At 51.0% G+C, this 26,208-nt stretch overlaps 2 protein-coding genes and 1 long non-coding RNA gene across 7 annotated transcripts in view; 1 reads left to right on the top strand and 2 right to left on the bottom strand.

Moving 5' to 3' along the window:
* KCNIP1 (potassium voltage-gated channel interacting protein 1) overlaps positions 1-26,208 on the bottom strand; it is a 423,562-nt gene that overhangs the window by 376,191 nt on the left and 21,163 nt on the right. The window lies entirely within an intron of this gene.
* Positions 364-12,656, bottom strand: LOC138421684 (uncharacterized). Its single transcript, XR_011249594.1, has 3 exons — positions 12,478-12,656; positions 1,377-1,672; positions 364-667 (listed from the first exon to the last, which is right to left on the bottom strand). It is a non-coding gene; the product is annotated as an uncharacterized lncRNA (long non-coding RNA).
* Positions 12,417-26,208, top strand: KCNMB1 (potassium calcium-activated channel subfamily M regulatory beta subunit 1). 5 transcript variants are annotated; one of them, XM_069556015.1, is made up of 5 exons: positions 12,440-12,813; positions 16,693-16,850; positions 18,205-18,376; positions 20,654-20,759; positions 21,486-22,497. In XM_069556015.1, exons 2-5 carry the CDS (start codon positions 16,717-16,719, stop codon positions 21,590-21,592), a joined length of 519 nt encoding a protein of 172 aa, XP_069412116.1. In that variant the 5' UTR covers positions 12,440-12,813; positions 16,693-16,716; the 3' UTR covers positions 21,593-22,497. The 5 variants fall into 5 exon arrangements, with proteins under 5 accessions (XP_069412111.1, XP_069412116.1, XP_069412115.1 ...); XM_069556016.1 differs by lacking the exon at positions 12,440-12,813 and adding an exon at positions 16,006-16,216 and having other exon boundaries at positions 21,486-22,324; XM_069556010.1 differs by lacking the exons at positions 20,654-20,759; positions 21,486-22,497 and adding an exon at positions 23,578-26,208 and having other exon boundaries at positions 12,417-12,813.

Raw genomic sequence — 26,208 nt, 5'->3', positions numbered from 1 at the left:
GAGCAACAGTGTAATTTTGGGTCATCACTATTCTTATGAGTGATTTCTATGAAGATTGTGTGTGATCTAGGCAAGAAGGCAAGATTAGCAAATGTGAAATGATCGAGGAAACAACACAAGGTAAATCCTAAAATTTCCATAAACGAAAAATATTTGGGGAAATTCTTTCCAAAATGCATTTTATAGAAGTGTAGTTTGTTAAAGTGTTACCATATCTTTTAAAAAATATCCAAGAGTCAGTTTCCATTTGTGAAGCATGGGACCCAGTGATGCTAATTTGTTCCTTGGCTGCAGGACTTGTCAGGAACTTTACTCTCCTAACCCGCATGACACGCTCTACACCACGTTTCCTTCATTACGAGATGTCATCAGTAGTAAGATGCCCCATTTATTCCATAATAACTTTCCCAGAGAATAAAATTTTTCACATTTGTAAGGCAGGTGCTCATTTCCAAAGCATTAGTAGGTGGAAATCAAAGAAATAGGTTATTAGACAGTGTTTCCCAAAACTTCCAACCAACGAACCATTTTATGCAGGACTGTTGCTCTTCAGAAAAGTCTCTGTGAATCACTGGTTGGAGGAGAAAGCTGCTTCAGATTGAGGGAAGCCAAAGAGACCTGGGAGGAGGCAGCCTGGAAGTGGGTCTCACAATCCGGGCAGGAGAGGCTGAGTGGAAGACAGAGGCAGAAAGGGGTGGGTCCTGGAGCCCATTAAAGGGCTGTGTCTCACCCCCAGGACTGGGTCCCACCTGGCACCCCATCATAACAGGAGGAGAATTGGATGTCTTAGAACAGGCTTTCCCTATAGCATCCGACAGTGCAGGGAGCAAGACTCCACATGTCACAGTCTGTAATGGAGACAACGCAGCCAGCAGTTTCAGCCCAGGCTGGGGTCTGTGGAAGAGGGAATGTGGGCTCTGTGAGAGCCCAGAGGAGGGCTCCCCTCCTTTCTGGGGAGCGGTAGGAGAAGTCTTCCTGGAGGAGGTGGTTTTTAAGTTGGTGCTTGAAGGGATGTGAGGAGGTGAGCATGACTAGCAATAGTTACTAGATGCTGGGTTCACGAGCAGGGCTCTGGAGGACTTGAGCAGACTTCAGTTAGTGGGAGTGGGGGCCTGGTGGGGAGTGGGGAGCAACATGGGAAAGACTGAACTAGGGCCAGCGCGTGCTGGACCCGGGAGGCCATGAGAAGACACGGGGCTCGCACAGCGCCAGCAGGCAGTGGCGACGCGGCTGCTCAGCTGTGATGCCTCTGCGACCCCACGGACTGCTGCCTACCAGGCTCCTCTGTCTGTGGAATTCCTCCTTGAATCTGGGCTGGTTTTTTATAAGCTTGGACTAATAGAATATGGAATAAATGAGATAGCACAAGCACTCACCCTGGGCCTTGAGAATGTTTGCAGCTTCTGCTTTTCCCATTGCTCTTGGAACCAGCACCATAAGAAAAGGCTCATTGAATCCACTAAGAAACGCAGTCACCCCCTGTCACCGCAGCTGATAGCCAGCCAGCTATGGGGAGAGCCAACTAAGTGGGCTATAGAGAGGCCTTCCAGGGGGGCACTGACATCAGGTAACACGAGTGATGTTAGCATCAGCCAAGCCCGGACTCGACCAGAAGAACCACCATATAAACTCTCTTCTTATTTGCAGCCTCCTCCATTGTTCTTCAGCACACCTAGGGAAGAGCCATGCAATCAGAAGCACGCATGTTGGACTTTCCAAAGATAAAAAATGCACTGTTATCGGTAAAAGCCGTTAAGATCTTGAGGTTGCTGCAGCAGCTAATTTATCCTGGCTGCTTCACCTCTGTCTTGGGGTTGTTCAATAGATTAAATAAAATGAATGTAATGGCTTCAATATTACTCCTGCCCTGCATGGATATATCTATGTCCGAACCCTAGGATACTGGGAATGTGGCCTTATGAGGTAAAAGGGTCTCTGTAGTTGTCCTTAAGGATCTTGAGGTCATCCTGGATTACCTGTTACATGTGTGGGCCCTAAATCCATTGATGACTGTCTTTATTTTTTTTAATAATATTTGTTTATTATTTATTAGACTGCTTTGGATCCATCTTAAGCCCCGTTGTGGTGCGGGGGCTTAGCTACTCCACGGCATGTGAGATCTTGGTTCTCCAACCCGAGTCCTCTGCGTTGCAAGGCGAATTCTTAACCATTGGGCCACCGGGGAAGTCCTGATGACTGTCTTTATAAAGCAGGAGAGTTTTATAAGCCACAGATAGACCAGGAGATGGTCATGTGAAGATAAGAGGCAGAGATTGGAGTGAGATAGCCACAAACCAAGGAAAGCCTGGAGCAGCTGGAAGAGGCAAAGAACAGATTCCTCCACGCGGCCTTCCTGTTATGGCCAAACGCTCCAGGAAACACTCATTCAGAAGGACAGCGTGGATAGTGGAGAGCAGTTTATGACACCGCGGGTCCGAGGCGGTTTCCTCCTTAGCCAGGGCCCCTGACCGACTTCCTTGAAAACCTTATATACCTTAAGTGTACGGCTCAAGCCCACATCCCCAGATTCCTTAAACCTAGCCTGGAAAGTGTTAAAGGGAGATACGATCGGGTTACAGCCGTGATTCATGATCAGAAGGGTCAGCTGGTTATACACTGTAGCCTACACCAGTGGGTGCCACACAGATTACAAGGGTGACTGACTACATAGGGGATTATCACATTCTTTTTGGTGACAGGAAATCTTGGTATGGAATCTGGTGTTCATCAGTCTGGGAGGCCAGTTTGGCTGTGGGTATGTTATCGCCATGGCTACCAGGCACACAGCCCAAAGCTCACTGAAAGTGCAAGATGAGTTTCCTTCTTTTTCAAGATGGAGTCAGCTCGGCCTGTCCCTTTCCTCCCTCGTTCCTAGGGAATAGGGCCCTGCTGACCCTTTGATTTTGGATTTCTAGCCTCCAGAACTGTGAGAGAATAAATTTCTGCGGCTTTAAGCCACCCACCCAGTTTGTGGTCATGAGTTATAACAACCCAAGGAAACGAATATGGTGAGATATGCCCAGGGCTTAGCACAAGGCCCAGCATGAAGAAGCACCCAGAAAATGGTGACGGGAAGAGAATCAGCCCATAACGCCTCCACAGTTCCCTCCTTAGAGACAGGGTCTTCTGGAAGCTTGTGTCCTCTGAGAGCAGGCAGAGTTCACATCTGTATTGTTAATGCTGGGAGAAGCTTCTCGGTCATAACGGTATTGGTACTGAGATTAAATGCAGACCTGGGAGCAGGCGTTTTCATTAATGTGTAACCAAAACATGAAAAAGCCTTTCTCTGCAGTGTCTCTTTTTAAATGCCTGTGGAAGCAACTCCTGGGACCATCTGCCTGGGGCAACCTGAAAACCAGCCTCAGGCAGAAGGGGTGTGATCCCTGGGCCTTCAGGAAGGCCACCCTGAATCCCTCCCCAGGCCGAGGTCCAGAGGATTTCAGGAGACCTCTCGTAGGATCAGTGTGAGGCAGCAAAATAGGTAACGCAGACTGAGAGGGGAGGCCAGAAGCTCCCTGCTGCTGCTGTTGCTGCTGCTAAGTCGCTTCAGTCGTGTCCGACTCTGTGCGACCCCATAGACGGCAGCCCACCAGGCTTCTCCGTCCCTGGGATTCTCCAGGCAAGGACACTGGAGTGGGTTGCCATTTCCTTCTCCATTGCATGAAAGTGAAAAGTGAAAGTGAAGTCGCTCAGTCGTGTCTGACTCTTAGTGACCCCATGGACTGCAGCCCACCAGGCTCCTCCGTCCATGGATTATCCAGGCAACAGTACTGGAGTGGGGTGCCATTGCCTTCTCCGGGCCAGAAGCTTACTGTCTGTCCAGTAAGGTAGCATCCGTCAGGTGTAGCTATTTAAATTTAAATTCTTTACAATGAAATAAAATTTTAAAAACTTAGTCCCACAACTCAACTGCATCGGATGACTGCAATTTACGGAACATTTCCGTCATCACAGAAAGTTCGATCGGGCCGTGCTGCTCAGACAGGAGGTTCTGTCGATTGCCAGCACTGTGACCTCCGACATGTAGGTCTCCACTTGTTTCAGACACCGTCTCTGCCTCAGTGTCCCCATCTATAAAAGGAGGGTAATGACAATACTTACTTTGTAGGGTCAGGATCAAATGAGATACTAGATTTCAGGTACTCAGCTCAGTGTCTGACATGTGTTAGTGCTCTTTATGGGTAGAGAAATAATGTTTGGTAGAGGAGTGAGGTAAGCTCACAGCTTGGGAGTGAGGAGGCCTGGGCTCCAGGCTAGGTTTTCTGATATTTACCAGAGGCTGTAGAGAAAGTTCCAGTTCCTACTCCATCAAAGTTGTGTGGCTTTGGGTAAGTCACTTCACCTCTCTGAGTCCATATATCTTAGCAATAGAAGGGAAGTTCGAATTTTATTGGATCCTACGCTTCCAGAAAAAGAGAGGATTTTAAAAGCCTAATATTCTTTGACCCTGATCCCTGCTTTTAGAAATCTTTCAGAAGAATCAGAGAAATAAGCAAAGATTAAAGTTCAAAGATCATCTTTGGAGAATTAGTAAATAGTGACAAAATCTTGAAATTAGTTTAAATTTCTCCTAATAAGAAAATAAACACTTTATGGCATATTTGCATGATGAACAATTATACACATGCAACATCATTTTGTAAAATATTACATAAAAGGGAAAATGTTTCTATTTAAAACAAGCAGAACTTATTTAAAGTTATACAGTGTGTTCGTAAATTTATTTTTTGGGAGCATTTGCATCTATCTATAGGCTAGAATACACCAATATTTTGAACAGTGACTTTTTTTCTAGGATGCTGGACCTTGATTGCCTCTATTTTCATCTTTCTGTATTTATCAGATTCTCTAAAATCTAGTTTGCCTCCACTAGTTTGCAAATGGAAAGCCTTATACACACAGAAAGCTGATGACCTAGATGGTCTCTAAGGGCCCTTGGAGGCTCTGACAATCTATAACTCAGCAAAGAGGTGGGGATAATCTGTTTACAGCCTCGAAACCTCTGCCATGCAGGGGGCAGAAGACTGGGTGAGAGAATGTCATTCAGTCTTTGGGCTCCGTCCTGACAGGTGTCACTGAGAACAGCTGATGCAGAGTGAGGCCCTGAATCTTGCCAGGAGAAAAGTCCAGACATCCCGTTCACCCCGACCACACTCAGGGGAAAAGCCGTGGATGCACCATCGGTGACTGGGAAGGTGTGAACTGTAAACAGACAGTGACAGGAGCTCGTTACGTGCTGGGTGCTGTGCTAACTGCTTTCACGGGTTCTTTTCTTTCAAGTCTTTAGAAAAGGAAATTTGGGACAAATAAACTTTTCATTTCCAATAAGCATGCAAAGAACAGTTCAACCTTGCTGGTCATTTAAGCAAAGCAAATTAAAACTGGGACTAAAGATTTTTCACCTAGCCGAGAGGCGACTATTGCTAAATTTAATAGTGCCAAGTACTGGTGAAAACGCGTGCAATCAGTCATGCTGATGTATACACATTTATCAATTGGCAAAAATGTTCTGGAAAAAAGAATACCATAAATATCAAAATCTTTGAAAATGTAGAAACCCTTTGCTCTAGAATTTTTGCTTGGAGGCCTGGTCTTTATCCTAGGGAAATGGAAGCGGGAAAGAAATCATACACAAAGAGTATTAAGTGAGATCTCATCAACCAGAGGGTGCAAATGAGTAGCACTCACTGTGAGATACTGAAGTTTCAGCTCAGAGGCCCCACAGGCATTTCTGGGGTTTTCAGCGGGCCCCGCATGTGCTCAAGTACTCTGCTTCAACCTGCTTGCTCTTCTTCTGCCCAAAAGCCACCTAAGGGAGACGGCCTCGAACCCTCCCATGTGAGCCCCAGACCGACTCCCACTCTTCTCCAGACTGTTCCGCACCCTGGAGGCTGACCAAAGGGCTGTATCTCCTCTACCAACTGGATTCAGCCAGCGGGGCTGTGAAGCTCAGAAGACCGGTCTCTGGACAGTGAGGTCAGCTCTTCATTCCCCAGCTGCCCCCTTAAGGGTCTCTGGTTGGAGGCAGCCCCTCTCAAGGGAACTCTATTTCTGATGCTGGCACAGCCCCCCTTTCCCTGCCCCAGCCCACCTTGGCCCCAGGGTACTGCACCCCCTGTGTTTCCCTAGTCCCTAAAACCTCCTCAAATCTCCCAACCTCCTCTGAAGTGGTGTGCTGGGAAACCAGCTCTCCAAAAAGCAAAAGCCCTTATTTGCAGTGTTTGTAGCCCTCCATGGGAGAAATACCCGCACCGGGGCTGTGACCAGCTTCCTGTAGTTTAACAACTGGCTGACAGAGGCTCAGCACTCCAGGGCCCTGCCTTGCCGGGGGGACTCTGGCTGGACCTGGAGTCTTGGGCCCTGCCTCTGCTGCAGCTGCTGTCAGCGATGATGTAGATTCCCTTTCCAGAGGGCCACTGAGTCACTCCGAGCCCTCTGTTCTTATCACTCCTGAGCCTGAGTCACACAGTTATGGCATACAAAGAGCTCCATCCGCCTACATCCACCTCTCTCTCTTCCCCTCCCCCTCGCAGTCTTGAATCAGGCTGAGGCAGGGCTAGGAAACTTACAGCCGGCTGCCATCTTCCACTTCTACGGCTCTCTCTTCTCTCTCCCCAAGTTCTGATTCCTAAACTGTGTCCTTATAGATCCAGCCTCCTCTGTACCTATCAGTTTAGGAAAAATGACGTTGCCACTTTGGGTGAGGGTCAAGGTGAAATACATCTGTGGACCAGCAGAGGGCGACTCTGAGTTCCATCAAACAGGCAAACGCGCACCATTTCTAAACATCCAGCAAAGGCATAGTTAAATATATTACGGTTTACTCATTCAATGGAATACTGTACAACCTTTTTTAAAAAGTCTTATGGTATGGTAAAATGATTATAATATTGTGCCATAGTGAAAAGCAAGATTTTTTTTTTCTCATCGATGCTACAATATAAATGAACCTTGAGGACATTATTCTAAATGAAATAAGCCAGACACAAGAGGACAATTACTGCATGATTCTGTTTAGACGAACTATCTAAAGGAATCACACTCATAGAAACAGAAAGTAGAATGGTGGTTGCCCTGATCTGGGGGAGCCAGAGAACCGGGGTTCTTTAATGGGTATCACGTTTCAATTGACGCAAGGAGAGGACTCACTGGAAAAGACCCTGATTCTGGGAAAGACTGAGGGCAGGAGAAGGAGGGTCAGAGAGTGAGATGGTTGCATGGCGTCGCTGACTCAGTGGACATGAGTTTGAGCAAATTCCGGGAGATGGGGAAGGACAGGGAAGCCTGGTGTGCTGTAGTCCATAGGGTTGCAAAGAGTCGGACACAGCTGAGCGACTGAAAAACAACATTTCAATTTTCCAAGATGAAAAAGTTATAGAGGTCTGTTTTATGGCCATAACAATCTAGTTAACTCTACTGACTGTACACTAAAAAAATGGCTAAGATGGTAAAACCAACTTTTTAAAGTAAGGGGTTTTTTTTTGAAGCCAAATAACAGAAACCCCCCAAGATTCTGTATTTACTTGAGTGTTAGAGATGTGACAGTGAGTAGGAAGCATTCTTGCCCTGGGTCTCAGAAAGCTTACATCCCCATGGGGAGGCCTGTCAAAGGAGAAGGCGCATGAATACATGCGAAGTTCAGAGAGAGGAAGTGCTGTGGCGGCGGGGCCGGCAGCGCTCTGCAGGAGGTGCAGACAGCTCTCTGCCTGTGCTGAATCAGAGCGCTGACCTGGCCCCAGAGGGGAGGGGCATGGCTAAGGGCGCGGGAGGTGAGGTGAGGACATCGCACTGGGAGCCTCGGAAAGGAAGAGCTCAGCAGCAGGTGGGGCGGGGCGCCGCGCCCCCGGAGGGAGAGCGCCGGCGCCCCTCTATGAGTGTCTGAAAGCAGGCGCGCTGCCTCCCTGCACCAGCAGTTCCCTCCTCGTGGCGAGTGGTGTGGCAGGCTTATCTCTATGCCTTATCTTCCTCCCGCCCCTCTGTGTTGTCCATCTTGTCCCTGGTGAGCTTAGGTGATTTCACAGAAAGAAAGCGGCATAACCCCTCCCCAACCTGACTGCTCAGACAGACGGCAGGGCTCTTCAAGGAAGCTCCTCCTTGTTTCACGGAGCTTCGCAAACTGCTTACAATGATGCAGGCTAGAACACCTTGTCTCTAAACAAGAACAGTGAGGCGAGGGGGAAACGTCGCTGGAAGACTCAGAGGAAAAAGGAGCGCGGTGTATTGTCACTCACCCATCCTGTTCCCCTCGGGACTCGCCTTGTCAGTTGCTTTGAATTCTAGCCCTTAATCGTCCCGGGTTTGTACTTCGTCTTCTCAACTCCGTAGAAAAATCTTTTGTTGTGATTTCTTCTGCTCCTCATTATTCTCTCTCCCTTAAAATATATCATTTTTTCTTTTCTGTGGTGATTTTTCGCAGTGCTAAAACCCTCCCTTGCTCCCCCACCGGGGAGGGGCTCAGTCTGACCACCTCAGCACAGTGTCAGATCCAGAACCTCTGCGCAGCAGGTCCTCAAATATTTGTGAGCCAGAGGCTCAGCCAGGGCTGAGAGTCACTCACACCCTCCTCCGTAGCACTCAGCCAGTGACACACCCTCAGCAGGGGCTCAGGACACGGGTTGCCAGTTTGATTTATGGGGCTTATTATTCCAAGTGGCGGCAGAGAACAGACATTGATCCACAAGGGTTTGAATACGTGAGCGGATGCACAATCCAGAAAGGGCTACAGATGGAGGAGAAGGGGTCTGTAAAGCCCTGAAGCAGACGTCATGAAAAACGCTGGTCCTCGAGGGAGCCTGGGGGAGCTGTGGGGCCAAGGCCGGGTTGTGGAGCCAGGTGCACATCCGGGGGAGCTGTGGGGTCAAGGCCGGGTTGTGGAGCCAGGCGTACATCCCACGGCATCACCTCACGTGCTGGGGGAGTGACCTTGGGCAAGCGAGATGAGAAGGCCTCCTGTGAGCATTGCCCAGAGGAGTGTGTGCGCGCGCGCGTATGTATATGCGTACAGGTGTAAACGTATACGCATGCGCGCGTGTGCCTGTCTGTATGCATATGTGTGTTCGTGTATGCCTGTGTATGCGTGTGTGTGCATACGGATATGTGCGTATGTGCACACGTATGAGCACACAGTTGCACGTGTGCATCCTAGTCGCTCAGTTGTATCCAGCTTCTTGTGACGCGCCAGGCTCCTCTGTCCCTGGGATTTCTCAGGCAGGAATACTGGAATGGGTTGCCACTTCCTTCTCCAGGGGCTCTTCCTGACCCAGGAATCAAACCGAGGTCTCCTACACTGCAGGCAGATTCTTTGCTGTCTGAGCCACCAGGGAAGGCCCTGCACACGTGCATATATACGTATGTATGTTTATGTGTGTATATATACAGGAATGTGTTTGCACATGGGGCTTCCCAGGTGGATCAGACTGGAGAATCCGCCTGCAGTGTGGGAGGCCTGGGTTCGACCCCTGGGTTGGGAAGGTCCCCTGCAGGAGGGAAAGGCCGCCCTCTCCAGCATTCCTGCCTGAATGTGAATGTGTGCACATGTGTGTTTGTGCATGTATGTGTGTGTATATGCGTGTGTGTGCGTATATTTGCATACGAATGTGGCTCTGTCCTGGCACATAGTGGATGCCTGATGAGTGGAAATGCTCTCCTATGCTGCTGCCCTTCTGCTCTTTTTGTGCGGCAGTGAGTAACTTCATAGAAGAGTTCACAGAGGAACGCCACGCAACAGTCTCAGGCTGCTTAATTCTCGGTTCTGCAATACCACCATCACCAGCAACAATAACAGTTCCCTTTCTAAGTCACTCCCAGCTTGTTCCAGTTATTATGGCTGCATTATAAATCTTCTCAAAACACAGGGGCATAAAGCAACCATTTAATGTGTTCATGTATTTTGTGGATGGAGAATTCCTAGAGGGTACAGGAGGGGTGGGTGATGTCCGAGGCCTCAGCTGGGGGACTTGAAGTCTGGGGCCTGGAGTCGTCTGCAGGCTCCTGCACACACACATTTGGGAGGTGCTGTCCGTTGGCCGAGAAATGAGTTGCGCTGTCAGCTGGAACTCCTAAGCATGGCCGCTTGGCTTCTTCACCGAGAAGAGTGTCGAGAGAGAGCGTCCAGTGAAACCCGCCCCCCTATTTACCACTTAATCTTGGGAATCACAGTGCCACTTCCAGCACACTCTGTTGGCAAGGCAGTTACAATCTCTGCCAGACTGAAGAGGGGAGGACAAAGAAGCACCCTCTTGATGGAGGTGTGTTCGTGGCACGCTCAGAGCAGAGTGCACAGGACGGGATGTGTGTTGGTGTACCGTCCTGGGAAAACGCAATCTGCCACGTTGCACGTCAGGCAGCTTAGATGATCTCTTATTCCTCAAAAACCCCTGAGGGACTCACCATACATATCTCCATTCTAGAGGTGGACCAACTGAGGCTCAGAGAGGCCAACCACTTGCCTTGGGCAGTATATTTAACGTCTCTAAACCTCAACAACCACCCTCCCCTCTATAAAAGGGGGAGGACGAGCTCTACCTGAATATGACTGTGAGCCTGCAGTGCTTATTACCTTATGGGGTTTTTGGAAGTTTGAAGTCAGGCAAGCAGTTTTGTGATCTCTAACCCTCTGTGCCAACGCAGAGCACCAGTCTTTATCAGTGTAACATCGTTGTTTCCTTCCTTCCTCCTACAATCATCTGCCCCACACGAACCCCACAGCCAGCCAGGGAGCAGGGTTTCCACCCGCATACCCTCAAGAGACAGGCATGTCAAAGCATTTTGGCAAGAGTTTGCTTCGATGCAGCAGAAAGATATACCAGCCCCGTCTGTTCCCATTTTCCAAGGGGAGAATACTTGGGAAGAAGGCTTGTTTGCTTATAAAGTCTGAATGTGTAACTCTTAATACCTTTAGTCAGTTACAAGCATGTAGCCCTTTAGCCATACTTTAAAAAGACTGTCTGTTGTACTGAGGGTCTCTCCCCCAAAGGAGAAAGAAGGATTTTTGCACTAGATCACAGGCAGGAATCTTCTGGCTCCTGCGTGGGCCAGGACCATCTTGGAAAATCACCCCTCTGGGATTCATTCTGGGCCATGTCCTTCACCGCCAATGCTGCATCTGCAAGGTCTAAGGCCTTTAGACACCCCCTTGGCTATGGTGCCCGTTAAACAGACGATTTACTCTCCTGTTAATAGGATTCAATTACGAAAAGGGGTGGGGGAAGGGAGCTCACTGCTGGGGAGAGTTTAGGGGCCTGAGCACTGCTCTCGTTTTATGGCCCGATAAGCTGGTTGCCTCATAGCAACAGAGGCAGAAGTGAGGAGGGTCCAGAACTCTTACAGTTGGCAGGGCTGAGCTGTGCCCACCTCCCCAGGAGCTCTAAAATATCAAGTGGCGAGTGTCTGCACAACAGAGGTGAGCTTTCAGGTCTTAAAGCAGCACCAGGCTCAGGAGAGAGAGCCAGGCTCAGCAGAGAGAGCCCCGGCTCTGTAATCTGGCAGGACCAGCTTTGACGCTGGCTCCTGCACTTGGGGAACCCCCAGGTGGCTCAGTGGTGAAGAGTCCGCCTGCCAGTGCAAGAGACCTGGGTTCTGTCCCTGAGTCGGGGAGGTCCTCTGGAATAGGAAATGGCAGCCCACTGCAGTGTTCTTGCCTGGAGAATCCCATGGACAGAGGCGCCTGGCGGGCTGCAGCCCACGGGGTTGCAGAGAGTCGGATGCGACTGAGCGCGCACGCGCATGCATGCATCCATGCAGCCCGCACTTAGAGCAGCCAACTGTGGAAGAGCAATTTAAGGCTTCTGAGCTTCAGATTCAGTTTCTTCAACTGACCGTTGAGTAAACTGAGGAGCAGAGACGCTAGGATCATTCCTGATACTTAGGGAAGGCCCTATGCTCGTGTTTATTTTTGTCACTGCTTTTTAATCCTTCCAACAACCACTTTAAGGATGAAAGAGTAGAGAGAAGTTATGTTTTTGCCTTCAAATGTTATTTCTCACTTGTCTCTTCTATTGATGGGAACAAATCTCTGCCCATGCGCCCAAACTGTACAGTTTGACCACCGGGAGGTCACTGGGCCAAGCAGGCTCTTCTTAGATCTGGCCAGCTGGAAACAGCCGTGAAGCTCTCACTGCTGCCCGCTTCTCCTTGGTTGGTCTTTAAAAGGTGAGTTTCTCTTTTCCTGCCCCAAATCTCCACCATTTCTAACTCTTATCACTACTCTGTACAAAGTAAGGTTTAAAAACCCCAAGAGGCTCAGAGAGGCATCGTGACCTGCCTGGGGTCACACAGTACACAGTTGTCAAAGGCTGAGGGTTTTGGCTGCTGGGCGGGTTGGAAATGCCAGCCCCTCCAGCTGCTGACGAGCCCCACCCCTTAGAGCTTCCACTCCTCCTCCCTCCCCTCCGTCAGCAAAAAGAAACTCATTTCCCATCCCAGACTTCTCTGCCAGCCCAGAGAGATTAAGTGAAGAAGAAATGTCTCCAAACATACCGAGATGGTCTTTCCTGGCTTCTCAGATTTGCTGTCTGTGGTTTGAAACCTTTTGCCCAGTAGATTCTGGGAATTGCAGGGCAGGGGCCTGGGTAACAGCTGCCAGCCCCTGGGCTGGGTACCTGCCCTCTCGAGTTTGTGTCCTGGGGCTGTGTGCTCAGACTTGACCATGTTTGGGCATGGAGGCTCGTCTCAGACGAGAACCAAAGGCCGCTTCCCCAGAGACGGGCTGGGAGCCCAAACTTCCTGCTGCAGCTCGGGCAGCTTCTTTTGGGTGGGGGCTGGGGACCAGGCAGAAAAGGGTCTGCCGAAGACTCGCAGGGCACCCAGGAGACTGTGAGTACTGAGGTCAAGGACGCTGGGGAAGTGGTTTCTCCAGAGACTGGGGCTGGGGCTGGACCTTCGCTGCGGGGGCCGGCAGTGGGAACTCCCTGCCTTGGGGGCTGGCCATCAGGACTCTGGGCTCCAGAGGAGCTGGTGTTAAGTCACACAGGGCTAGAACTGCCGTACCCATGGTCTGGTGGCCTGCGGGGGGCTGGAGGTGGGAAGGGGGGTCCTTGGCCCCGTCAGTGGGGTGGCTCAGTGCCCTGGCCCTTGTCTCAGCCTGCAGAGCAGCCAGAGGGCAGCAGATCAGGACCAGCCCTGGCCCTTGTCACCAGGGGAGGGGTGGGGCAGAAGCAGGCCCAGCAAGAGCACTGGGGACTTCTGATCCAAACCTCAGGGCTTCTTTCTTAATAGTAGCAGTTAATATTTATCAAGGGCTTGCACTGGGCCAGGCAACGTGATGTTTGGTACATCATTTGATCTTTATCAGAATTCTCAAAAGTGGGCACTATCATGCTTTACAGTCACAGGTTGCTAGGTGACAAAGCCAGGATTTGATCCCATGCCTGATGATCTCAGAACACCCCCTGTCCCTCACTCCATTAGACCCTTAAACACTGTCTTCTATGCCCTGAAAAGGATGTCAACCCAAACATCGGATTACTGAGGACCCCCCCAAATCCCACCTTGCTTGGCCTTTCTTCACCTTTCCTCAATCTACCCCAGACCTCCAGTGACATTTCCAAATGGAGAGCTATACCTCAAAAGTCCAGAGATATTTAGCAGTTCTCAACTGAGGAGTTCTTCTTCGAGTCTAACTGAAATCCCCCATTTTACAGCTGCAACCCATTTCTTCCTGTGCAGACCTCAGGGGTCTCAGCGGTTCCCACCCTTCCTGCTGCCTAAAGTTTCTCACTATGGATGTTGAAACTTAGGACTATATCTGTATTCATATCCTCACCCTACGCTTTTATCCTGTGCGGTCTTAGTAGGATTTATCAAAACTCTGCTAGCCCCCTCCCTTGGGCTGGGTGACAGTTTCACTAGAGCTTTGCAGACAGGAGGGATCTGAACAAGCGGCCGGGTCCAGACTGCTTCATTTGCTTTTCTCCTGAGTGCCCAGACCTGGTACACTGGGAGTGCCGGGGGAGGGGATGTTATGATGGGGCAGACTGGCCTCCCCGGTCTCAAGGATGCTCTGACTCTCCCAGGGAAGGACTGGTTCTGTTGTGGGCACTCAGCCTAGGTCCTCCCTCCGAGGCGTGATTCCGAGTTGACCCTAGAACCTCGTGTTCCACAGGGCTAGGGCCAGGCACCAACGACCTCAGACAGTCCTGGGAAGGAAGGCTGTGTATGATTTTTGCCCATCCCTGGGTGGCTGTATTCTTTAGCCTGCAAAAACATTTGTGGGCTTGTTAGACTGGCCCTAGGTAAATCATGATGTGGGCTGCCCTATTTCCCACAAGATGGAAGGACAGGACAAAAGTAATAGGAAAAAGAGTTGAATAGCATGTCTCTCATTGTCAAGAGATGATTTTTTCCTTTGTGACTTTGTAGTGTGTCTGTTGGAATGTAGGGAAACCACACTTCTCAGTGCCCCAAATGTGGGAGAAAAAGTCATCATTGGGTATCATCCCTATTAATCACCTTGGAGGGCATGACAGGGCTGTAACCTTGGTATCTGACCCTGGAGTCTCCTTTTTAGGATAGTGGGGGGCTGGGGACACCTGGAGTGGGGAAGAAACAAGGTGGAGATCTCTGACTGGACACTTGAAGCAACTTAACAGAAGAGAAGTTGAGTAGAAAATAAGACACTTTGTTGAAAATCCCTTTGAATTAATAACACCTATCTCGGGAATACTCACTCATTCAAAAAAATAATGTTTATTACCTTGGGGACCTGGCAGGGAAAATAAAGTCCCTCCTGATAGCTCACTAACATTTCCCCTAATTCAGGGGTTACAGAGAAAGGCCCCACAGCCCTGTTATCCTTGGTAGAAATGTTACCTTAAGCAACAAACAAAAAGCAACAACAAAGGAATTTACTGAAGGCTGTGGGGCAACTCTGGAGAAGGCAATGGCCCCCCACTCCACTACTCTTGCCCAGAAAATCCCATGGATGGAGGAGCCTGGTGGGCCGCAGTCCATGGGGTCGCAAAGAGTCGGACACGACTGAGCAACTTCCCTTTCACTTTTCACTTTCATGCATTGGAGAAGGAAATGGCAACCCACTCCAGTGTTCTTGCCTGGAGAATCCCAGGGACAGGGGAGCCTGGTGGGGTGCCGTCTATGGGGTCGCACAAAGTTGAATAGGACTGAAGCGACTTAGCAGCAGCAGCATCACGGGGCAACTCACTGACTGCACGGGAAATCCATACCAGGACCGAAGCCGGGACGCTCTGGCTCCAGGAGGTGCCTGGGGGACAAGAGTGACTCTCCTGGTGGGGGTTCAGGGAGGAGGGGCTCTGCTTGCTCTGGGAGAGGCAGGTCCCGGGAGAAGGATGAAGGGCCTCAGGCCCAAGACACAGGGAGGCAGGAAGCCGCCCGTCACTTGCGCCATTCTGCTTGGGCTCAGGCGGGCTCAGGGGGGCTCAGGTCCCCATGTAAGAGAGCAGCTGCTGAGGCCACGTGATGCCACCTGCCCTCGCGGAAAGCAGGGAGGCGGCCGTTTCAGGATCCCCACGGCTGAAACCCTCCTGTTGCCCCGATGTCTTGGCTGCCCTCTGGCGGACCTGCTGCCCCTTCTCTGCATGCTCGCCCTGCCCAACCAGCCCTGCTGTGGGAGTGGTTTTTCATTTAAGTTAATTAAGTTTTGACTGTGCTGGGTCATTATTGCTGTGTGAGGCCTTTCTCTGGCTGTGGCGTGTGGGGCTTACTCTCTGGTTCCAGCGCACAGGCTTCTCATTGCGGCGGCTTCTCTCCTGGAGCGCAGGCTCCAAGCGCGTGCGCTTCCGTAGTTGCAGCGCGCGGGCTGAGTAGTTGTGGCTCACGGGCTTCGCTGCTCCACGGCATGTGGAATCTTCCTGGACCAGGGATCGAACCCACGTCCCCTGCATTGGCAGGCGGATTCTTATCCAGTGCGCCACCAGGGGTGTCCTGTGAGACTGTTACAGCTCCAGGTTTCTCTGAGACAAGTGCCCTCGGAGGACGTGCACGGGTATTCCCCCTCTGCAGCTTACAATGTTAGTTTATCTCCTGTGTTAGTTTCCTATCGCTGCTGTAACGAATTAGCACAAACTCGGTGGCCCCAGTAGACATCTACTCATACACAGTTCTGGAAGGCAGAAGTTCAAAATCAGCAGCACGCTGGCAAGGCTCAGTCAAGGTGTCGGCAGGGCTGCACTCCTCCAGACGCTGCGGAGGACAACGCTGGGTTCCCCGCCTCTTCCAGCTTCCGGGAGCTGCCAAACCTCTGGTACATGACCGCATCACTCCAGCTTCAGCGCCCTGGTCATAGCCCTCTCTCTTTTCTGTCTCATCTCCCTCCGCCTCCTTCTTGCAAAGATCCTTGCGGTTATCTTTAGGTCTGCGTGGATAATCCAGAATAATCTCGCCATCTCAAGAGCCTTAAAGTCTTTGCCATGTAAAGTAACGGTCACAGATCCTGGGGCTGAGAACAAGTGCATCTCGAGGGCCATTACTGAGCCTGTCACACACTGTGTGACCTTGCGCAAGTCACTCTATCTCTCTGAGCCACAAGTCCTTCATCTGTGGCTAGGGGATGATAATATTTGCCTCTCAGAGCTGGCGGAAGGCTTACATGGGGCCCCAAAGCCCTCTGAGTTTTCCAAGCTCTGCGCTGAAAATAGAGACGATGTTGATGGCTGATCACCCTCTCCCCTACCCTGTCACTTGTGCTGATCTCACGTCTGTTTGCCTCTCTGGTCCTAGCAATGTCTGCAGTCCCCAGAGGCCATGGGAAAGAAGCTGGTGATGGCCCAGAAGCGGGGAGAGACTCGGGCCCTCTGCCTGGGAGTAGCCATGGTGGTGGGCGCTGTCATCACCTACTACATCCTGGGCACCACTGTGCTGCCCCTCTATCAGAAAAGGTACTGTGCTCCCAGGCCTGCTCCCTCCCTCCAGGCTAAGGGTCTGGCCTCTGTCGTCGTGTTGTGTATCTCAAGTGACAGGGAGCTCACCACTTCAACTATACACACCGTTTCATTCGAGGGCCTTTCTGATAAGTAGGGGGCTTTCCAGGTGGCACCAGTGAGGGGGCCCGCCTGCCAATGCAGGAGACAGGGGTTCAATCCCTGGGTCAGGAAGATCCCCTGGATGAGGGCATGCAACCCACTCCAGTGTTCTTGCCTGGAGAATCCCGTGGATAGAGGAACCTGGCAAGCTATGGTCTATAGTGTCGCAAAGAGCTGGACAAGACTGAAGCGACTTAGCGTGCACTGGTAAGTAGGAAGTGTCTACACTGAGCTAAACTCTGTTCCCCTGGAGCTCTGCTCTGGAATCTCAGAGAATGTCCCATGCCTTTGCTTTCCAACATGTCAACCACGTGAGCTTTTAAAGGAAAGACTGGGAAGGTCCTGATCCGTGCTCTAATGAGAATGAATACGCTCCGTTTTCTCAGCCTGATCTTAGGACAAATCTCAGACCCTTGCCTCTGGGCATGTTCCAGCGGCCAACAGCTCCCTTCTGTCTGGCAGTGTCTCCTGCCTGATAGATGGAGATGAGTCACGATTGATTTGCTGGTGTGTGGATGAGCCCGTCAGCCTCTCCGGGGTCTGCTCCTGCCCCATTTTTACGGTGCTTGAGCCTTTCCAGGCCGGAATCCTACCGAGTGAGGCACTGCTCAGCGTGGCCATGTGCTTCCAAGACATTTCCTCCGGGTTTAGCGCCATTCCTCCCATCTTCCCCACCTGGGCACAAATCAAGCTCCTCCTCCATCTACTCTTTTTAAGGGGAGGGGCATAGATTCTGAAACCATCCAGACCTGACTTCAGAGACTGTGAGCCCTTAGCAAAGTCACTTGACCTCTCTGAGCTTCTCTTCCACTCTCTGCAAGATGAAGATGGTGTGGACAAGGAGTCTGAGGTCTGGCTGCAGACCAGAGTCACTGCGAAGAATGTTGAAAACACATCAACCCATCTTAGAAATTCTGATTCACTTGTCCTGGGGTGTGGCTTAGATGTGAGGATCTTTAAATCTAACCAGGGTTTGGGGTGAGCAGTGGGGGCCAGTAGTTTATGTAGATATTGGCCAAGAGGCCAAAAAACCGATATTCTGATTTTATGATTGCTCCCAGGGACCCAGGGACTCTGGGGTCACGCTCCTTTAGAGCTGGCTGCTAACAGCAGATGGGTCTCGGTCCTGAGTCTCTCTAAATGGGTTCGTGCTGGGTGCTCTGTGCCACCCGGGTTCTGAGATGTGTTTGTGTGTGCACGATCTCCCCAGCGTGTGGACCCAGGAATCCACGTGTCACCTGATTGAGACCAACATCAGGGACCAGGAGGAGCTGGAGGGCAAGAGGGTGCCCCAGTACCCATGCCTGTGGGTCAACGTGTCGTCCGTGGGCCGCTGGGCTGTGCTGTACCACACGGAGGACACTCGGGACCAGAACCACCAGGTACTGACTGGGTGGGGAATAAGGACGCGTCCTTTTAACCCTGGCGGGTGCGTGCTTGTCCCCAGCTGGCTCCCGAATCCCACTCTGAAGGGGAGCAAAGACTGGAGAAAGATAACCCCAGTTGACCAGGGGCCACAGCTGGTCTGAGGCCCAGCCAGTCTTAGCCCTTCTGTGCTGAGTCTAACAGACCTGCCACTGACTGGCTGTGTGACGGGGGCTTGGCCCCGCCAAGCCTCAGTTTCTGTTAGTTGAAAACTGAAGTGCTGCTATGAAGTCAAGGACTGTGTATAATGTGCCAGTCTTCGTGTTGGCTGGATAGCAGGCACTCAGAGGAAGCAGCTGTAGTGTTCTTATTATTCTATAATGTGGGTCAGATGAGAAGCCAGACCCAGAGCTGACCCCCTGTGACTCCTCGACTCCCCACTCTAGGAGGCCAGAGGCCCAGGTTCAGAGCAATCTTTAGAGGCCAACACTTGGAAAGTTTTCCTATCACTGCCTCTCAGTGCCCCCCTCACACCTCCTAATCCACCACTGCAGCCCTTTCTGTAGGAAACACGAGCTGACCCATTTTCATTCATTCATTCAACCGTCACTTCCTGTGTTAGGGGTTGGGGTCAAGAGAAGAGAGCTCATACACGAACAATACCTAGCAGAGAGGGCCAGTGCCATAGAGAAGAACGGTGAGGTGAAGGTGTCAGAAAGGCACTGGTGTTAAAAATCAGGCAGGGACTGGTTACACAGAAATGCAGAGGTGGGCATACGTGTCAAGAGGACACAGAGAGCAAGGTATGGGGAAGGAAGGCAGGGAGATACAGCATTCCAACCCCCGCAGAGACAATGCTACAGGGCAGGGTATAGCGAGAAAAAGCTTCAGAGGCAGCTTAGGGTCTGTTCCCAGAGGCCCTCCACACCGCCAACGTGTGCAATTAAAATGGGTTTTTTGGGTAGTTTTTCTCTTTTGTTGTTGTTTTTTGAGAGAAGCAAAACTTTAATGAAGAATGCTACATGTTATTGAAGGTAATTAGCTCTCATATTAAAAAAATATTACTGAAAACATTTTACTAAAACTTTTTTTTTTGCTCAAAAGACAGTCTTCAAAGATGTCTGAGAGAAATAGCTTGTACAGCACAGTAGGAGAGAAGGAGAGGAGGTTTGATTCCATCATAAGACACTGACACCACACAGGTAGGGAAGCAACCATTTTAGAGAGGATGGGATTGGATATTTATATTCAATCAGGATTTTTTTTTTTTTTTTGAGCTTTAACAGCTCAACCGAAGGAAGGAGATTGGGAAGAAAAGATGGGGGAAGGGCTAAGCTCATTCACAATCACCATTTTACAAAACATCACACTGATTCAACCACATGAGACATGGAGGTGAGTTGTAGCTGTGCAGCCCAGCAAATATGTAGAGCAAATGCCAAGGACGCAGGGTTGATGTAATAGGCACACGGTTTTAAAGAAACTGGTTCTGTCAGGGTGGCCTCTCATTGACCTGAGCCGGGAAGACATGTAGCCCCTTCACATTTTCATCAAAGGCCAGAGCTTTGCTGGGAACTAAGTTCACTCCAAATAATGCTCCTGGTGCTGGCTTTAACAGGAAGTGAAGTTATTTGCAACTAATAGAATTCACCATTTCCTAGGGGAAGTTCTACTGATTACGAGGGAGTTAAATCCATGCAAACCATAAAGAAAGGGAATACTAATTATATTCTGGCACTGTACGAGCTGTGTGTCTGTTTTCTGCCAAGGACTACCAAACTGTGGAATGAAAATGTGATCAGGGAAGCTGGGGCTCCTCACCTCTGGGTGTTAGGTCCTCCTGGGGGTCCTAACAAAACCAGGGTCCTACACCAGACCCACGGAAGCAGAATCTCTGGGCTTTCCAGGCCATTCTAAGTTTCCTTGGGAACTACTGCTGTGAGCAACTGGAGCCTTTAAAAGGCGAGGAGTGCTGGCAGCATGATCGGAGTGATATGGAGGAGCGTGGGGTCCAGTTACTAGGGAGAGAGGTGGGGGTCACCCCAACGGGGACAGAGCTGGGACAGAGCTGGGACAAGCATGGATGCTGACAGTCAGAACTTGGCAGCTGATGGGGTGGTAACCAGCAGGGTGCCTGGGGGGATGGTGGGATCGTGAACAGGGCTGGGGGCTCCTGGTGAAGTGGGCCTGGGCAGGCAAGGGAGCCTGGCTGTCCTGTCTTCACTAGCATGACTCAGCCACACCAGATGCTGAATCAGCTCCTCCCAGGACCCCTACCTCTTCTTTGCATCCAGGGCCTCCTGATTTATCCCCAGGATCAAGAAGCAAATTTTCAAAGACAAACGGAAGTGGTCACTGGTGCGATGGGAGTTGGGAGCTGCCAGCTCAGAGGAGCTCGAGGTCAGATCCTCCCCCGATTGGGCTCCCAGCAGCCTGAGGCCTGCCTGCTGGGTTCGGAAGGACAGCACAGCCACCACCACATGTTCAGTCTTTTCTCCCAGAGCACCCAGGCACCCCAGGAGTGGTGCTGAGGGCAGGCTGCTGCTCTGGTGTGACGGGGGAGCGGCCTTCATGGCTTTGCCAAGCAGCAGGGTGGTGTACCAGCTGCTCTTCCCGCCTCTGTTCAGCTCTGTGGTGCCAGGAGCTGGTGCTTCAGGATGGCTGGGTGTCTTCTGGAGTGGCATGTGCAAGGCTGTCTCCCTCCACCTCTATTCTGAGGAAGGAGGTCACCAGCTCACTCTTGGTTTATCTCATGAGATTTAGCCTGAGAGGTTCTAAGCTCCTTTTCACTGTCTGCGCTGAAGACGGTGACACCATGGGGCTTGGGAGAGAGGCTGGATCATTTAAGATCCTTTAGACAACTGGCGCTAATGGTAAAGAACCTGCCTGCCAATGCAGAGACATAAGAGACGCAGGTTCGATCCCTGAGTCAGGAAGATCCCCTGGAGGAGGGCATGGCAACCCACTCCATCCTAACTCAATTGGCTAGGTTAACCAAGGTCACAGTCAGTGGCAGTGGGGAGACTCAGGCCAGGCCCTTTCAGCTCAGGATTCAGGATCCACTTGCTACTAGGACCCTGGGCTTCTCTGGTGGCTCAGATGGTAAAGAATCTGCTTGCAATGCAGGAGACCCGGGTTCCATCCCTGGGTTAAGAAGATCCCCTGGGGAAGAAAATGGCTACTCACTCCAATATTCTTGCCTGGAGAATCCTGTGGACAGAGAAGCCTGGTGAGCTACAGTCCATGGGGTGGCAAGGAGTCAGACACGACTGAGCAACTAAGGCAAGGCTAGGACCTTAGAGTCCCCAGCAAATCCGAATGCCGGATTCCTCGGGAGACAGCGGCTCCCCAGCCTCGGCTGCTCCCTGGCTGGCTGGGGATGTGGACCTGACCTGGATGCAGCTCCGCCCTGTCTCCAGGCTGTCGGAGCTGCAGCGTAGCCACCACCTCTGCTGCTGGACTGGCTGTTGGAGCTGCAGCGTAGCCACCACCTCTACTGCTGGACTGCGGGCTGTCAGGGCAGGCAGCCTCGGGGCAGGACCTCACTCAGATCCAGGGGAGAGCCCAGGCCTGGGGAGGAGCTGGCCCGACACCGTCTCTCATTTTGACTCGTGTGACATGATTATATAGGGCAGTGGTCCTCAAACCAGTGCCTGAAGGAGTCCCCAGGTTGCTGGACCCTCTCCTCAGAGATTCAGAGTGAGCAGGGAGCCTGCGCTTGTGGCCAGCCCTCCAGGTGGCTTGCTGTGGGGGCTGCGGGGGGACCACCCTTGCTGAGCATGTGCTGGAAGCTTGCGTAAGCCACGTGCAGACCTCCCAGGATGGGAGAGAGATAAAGCCAGGATTCTCCTTTCTGCCTTCTCTGCAGAGCTTTCCAGCCAGACCTCATCTTTCCAGGCTGTGAGGTTCCTAATCACAGTGATCAGTGTTAGAATTAAACATATACCAGGCTCTGTTTGCACAAAGCTCTTTTGAATGCATTCTCTTTTTCCTTTGAATCCCAGTGTCAAATACCAGCTGGCCATCTTGGGTTTTGCTCACACAGAGTTAGACCTCATAGAATTTTCAATTCAAATTTTCACCAACATTTTAAAATTGTGAGAGTCCACATTAAAATCCAGTATTTTGGCTTCTCTTACTGTTTTGGAGGCCTGGCTACGGTCTGTCTTCTGGATGGCACAGCATCCGTTGTCCAGATGGAGTGATGACTGCCAGGCTCGGTGTGTCTGGCTCTCTCCATCACCCCAGGCCCCACCACGCCCTGACAGTTCTCCCTGGCACCAAGGCAAGTGTGAATTGGCCCCTGTCATCTTATTCCCTCACTACTTCACTTGTGGATGTTACCTGTGTGAGCTTTGTAGGCAATTGAGCGTATGACCTCTGCCCTGGATCCAAATATAGAGCCCACTCAGCCTATGTCTCCCATTGGTCTTCTTAGACAGATAAGTTTGAAGTTCTTCAGCAAACTCCTTTGAAAAAGATACTGCTATTAACCCACTTAAGTGATGAAGACATCAAGGCTCAGTGTGTGTGTTAATATCTTAGTCGTGATGGACTGTAGGCTGCCAGGTTCCTCTGTCCGTGGAATTCACCAGGCAAGGATACTGGAGTGGGTTGCCATTCCCTTCCCCAGGGGATCTTCCTGACCCAGGGATGGAACCCAGGTCTCCTGCATTGCAAGCAGATTCTTTACCATCTGATCCACCATGGAAGCCCTGTTAAGCAGTTAGCCTAAGGTTCCTCAGCGGCTCAGCTGTAGAGAATCTTCCTGCAATGCAGGAGACACGGGTTCGATTCCTGGGGTGGGAAGATCCCCTGGAGGAGCAAATGGCAACCCACTCCAGTATTCTTGCCTGGAAAATCCCACGGACAGAGGAGGCTGGCGGGCTACAGTCCCTGCAGTGACACAGGGGTGGACGTGACTGAGCGACTGAGCTCTGCAGGTGATGGGAGCAGGGCCAGGGCTCCAGCTGGGGTCCCCGCCTCCCAGCGTGCAGTGTGTATCCTGGACAGCTCCAAGGCCACCACCCTCCCAACCAACACTGTGTAGGCATCCCCTCAAACACTGTGTAGGCTGCTGTGTGCAGCCTGCTAAGCTTTGGACAGTCTTGAGCCGACCCAGGCGCTCGAATCCAAAGCTGGTGTTTTCTCTTATTCCACACCACGCCCTGAGAAACAGGGATTTCAACCCCATGCGTGCTCTCGACTCTCCCTACAGTGCTCCTACATCCCAAGCAGCCTGGACAACTACCAAGTGGCCCGGGCCGACGTGGAGAAGGTCAGAGCCAGGTTTCATGAGCACCAGGATTTCTTCTGCTTCTCCACGACTCGGGAGAATGAGACCAGCGTCCTGTACCGGCGCCTCTATGGGCCCCAGAACCTCCTCTTCTCTCTCTTCTGGCCCACCTTTCTGCTGACCGGCGGCCTGCTCATCATCGTCATGGTGAAGATCAACCAGTCCCTGTCCATCCTGGCGGCCCAGAGGTAGATCCACGTGGGCCCATCACCTCTCGGGCTGTTCCCGCTCGTGTCCCGTGCTCCCTCGCCTGCCTTCGCCCCCTCCCCCTCCGGCCTTCTGTCTTCCACTGCTCGGATGGTCTTTGGGAAATCCCTTAGTTAAGTCATTTCCTGCTCAAGACTGTTCAATGGCTCCTCGGGACCCAGGAGAACTGAAGGTCAACCTGTGATGGTTCTCCATCCCTGACCCCACTCAATCCATCCATTTAACTCAAATCTGTTTTCTGCTATTCCGCTGTCCACTGGACTGATGCCAGTGATTCTCACTTCTGTGCCTGCTGGGCCCTCCCAGGAAGTGCTCCCCGACAAGCCTCCATTCCTTCTTGGAATTCCGAAGTGAAAACAGTAGCAGCCCCATAGACAGAGCACGTTCATCAGTGGGACATCGCTTGTTTGCAGCTTTCTCAGATCTGTATACATTCTTATACCAATATTAACAAGTATAGGTACAAACTTCCAGTCTTGAAGTCATGGGGATATAACTGCAACATGGTGACAATAATTAGTAATACTTCGCTGCATATTTGAAAGTTGCTAAGAGAGTAGGTCTTAAAAGCTCTCATCATAAGAAAAAAAACTCACTGTGTGTGGAGATGGGTGTTAACTAGAAACTTTTCTGGTGATGATTTTGTAATACATACAAATATTGAATCATTTTGTTACACACTTGAAAACTAATATAATCTTGTATATTGATTATACCTCATATACCTTATACACTGATTATACCAAATATATACAACATATATAGGCTATACGGAAATGATACTAACATATATAGAAAACATTAACAGTGGGATTTATTAATTGTAATTTTCTTCCTTCCTTTTACTTTTTGTACTTTTCTAAATTTTCAACAATAGGCTTGGTTTCACTGTGTTTATTTTTAAACAGAACAGTAACAACAGATGTAATTTTGGAAAAAAGTTTGAAAGGGTGAGTGCCCCATCACCAAGCAGATGGAAGTGACCTGGTGGACAGGTTGAACTCCAATCAGATACAGGCTTTTTTTAAATATTTATTTTTAATTGGCGGATAATTGCTTTACAGAATTGTGTTGGTTTCTGCCATACATCACCATGAATCAGCCATAGGTATACCTAAGACACAGAGTTTTGAGAACACACAAATTTAAGAATCCTGGACAGAGGGAAAATAAACACAGAGATGGGGATTCATGGTTTTCAGTGCAGATTAAATACAAGGTACCTGGGACTGCCCTGGTGGTTCAGTGGTTACGCTAGTGGTTAAGCAATGTCAAAGCAGGAGACACAGTCCTGATCCCTGGTATGTGAAGATTCCTTATGCGCTGGGCAACTGAACCTGTTCACCACAACCACTGAGGCCGCTTTCCAGAGCCCATAAGCCACGGCCACTGAGCCCAGGCGCCAGAGCCAGTGCTCACAGCCAGAGAAGGCACTGCAACGAGAAGCCCCCGCGCCGCCCCGGAGAGCAGCCTCCACTCGTTACAGCTAAGGACCTCCACCGCAGAGATGAAGAGCCCACACAGCCAGAACAAAGGGGAGATGCAAGGCACTGGCCGTGTGAGGGAAGCCGGCCTCAGGCTTGGGAAGGGATGACTGGGGGAATGGCACCCCACTCCAGTGTTCTTGCCTGGAGAATCCCAGGGATGGGGAGCCCGGCGGGCTACTGTCTATGGGGTCGCACAGAGTCGGACACGACTGAAGCAACTTAGCAGCAGCAGCAGCAGGAACTGGGGGAAGCTGTCATAGATTCACTACCACTCAAAAAACGTCCTAGAGCAGTCCTTCTCAAAGTGTGGTCCCTGGACGGGCATTCCTGGAGGCTTGTGAGAAAGGCACGCTCCAGGCCCTCCGCCCAGCCCCACTGACGCGGAGACCTCGAGGCGGTGGGTGGGGAGAGGTTGGCGGGGTGGCGAGCAGCTGGGCAGTACTCCACGTTTTACCAGTGACTGCAGGGGGGTCTGTCATGTGCTTGAGCATGGCAGCCGCAGGTGTAGAGAACCAGGGTCCTGTCTGGGACTTTGGGGAGGGAGTCAACGCCTTTCTCAGGTCAAGTCCTCAGCTGGGCATGAAGTTAGGCTGGTGTCTCTGAAGGTCCTCCTGCAGCTGATTCCAGGTGCAGCCCTGGGGGTGAATCTGTGTCTGCTTCCACCAGACTGCATCTCTCTCATTCTCAGTTATTTCGTCAGTAAAAGAGAGAATGCCCCTTTGGGGTGGTTGGGAGAGCTGAATGAGGGTTTGACACATACTGGGTGGTGAAAATGGAAGCTGTTCTTAGTAACAATAATAAGGAATGAATATTCAGAAACTTCCAGAGGAAATTATACCAACAATAATGTTAACTAGCA

The sequence above is a fragment of the Ovis canadensis genome, chromosome 16 (assembly GCF_042477335.2).
Source record: "Ovis canadensis isolate MfBH-ARS-UI-01 breed Bighorn chromosome 16, ARS-UI_OviCan_v2, whole genome shotgun sequence".
NCBI lineage: Eukaryota > Metazoa > Chordata > Mammalia > Artiodactyla > Bovidae > Ovis > Ovis canadensis.
The sequence above is the reverse complement of the archived record's forward strand: the minus strand, read 5'-3'. Positions and strand labels throughout refer to the sequence as shown.

Bases quoted from the DNA above. Each gene is read 5' to 3' on its own strand.
- KCNMB1 (XM_069556010.1), top strand. From the start codon at position 16,717: ATGGGAAAGAAGCTGGTGATGGCCCAGAAGCGGGGAGAGACTCGGGCC. The intron at 16,851-18,204 runs GTACTGTGCTCC...CGATCTCCCCAG, and splicing joins CTGCCCCTCTATCAGAAAAG to CGTGTGGACCCAGGAATCCA. The intron at 18,377-23,577 runs GTACTGACTGGG...CTCTCCCTACAG, and splicing joins CTCGGGACCAGAACCACCAG to TGCTCCTACATCCCAAGCAG.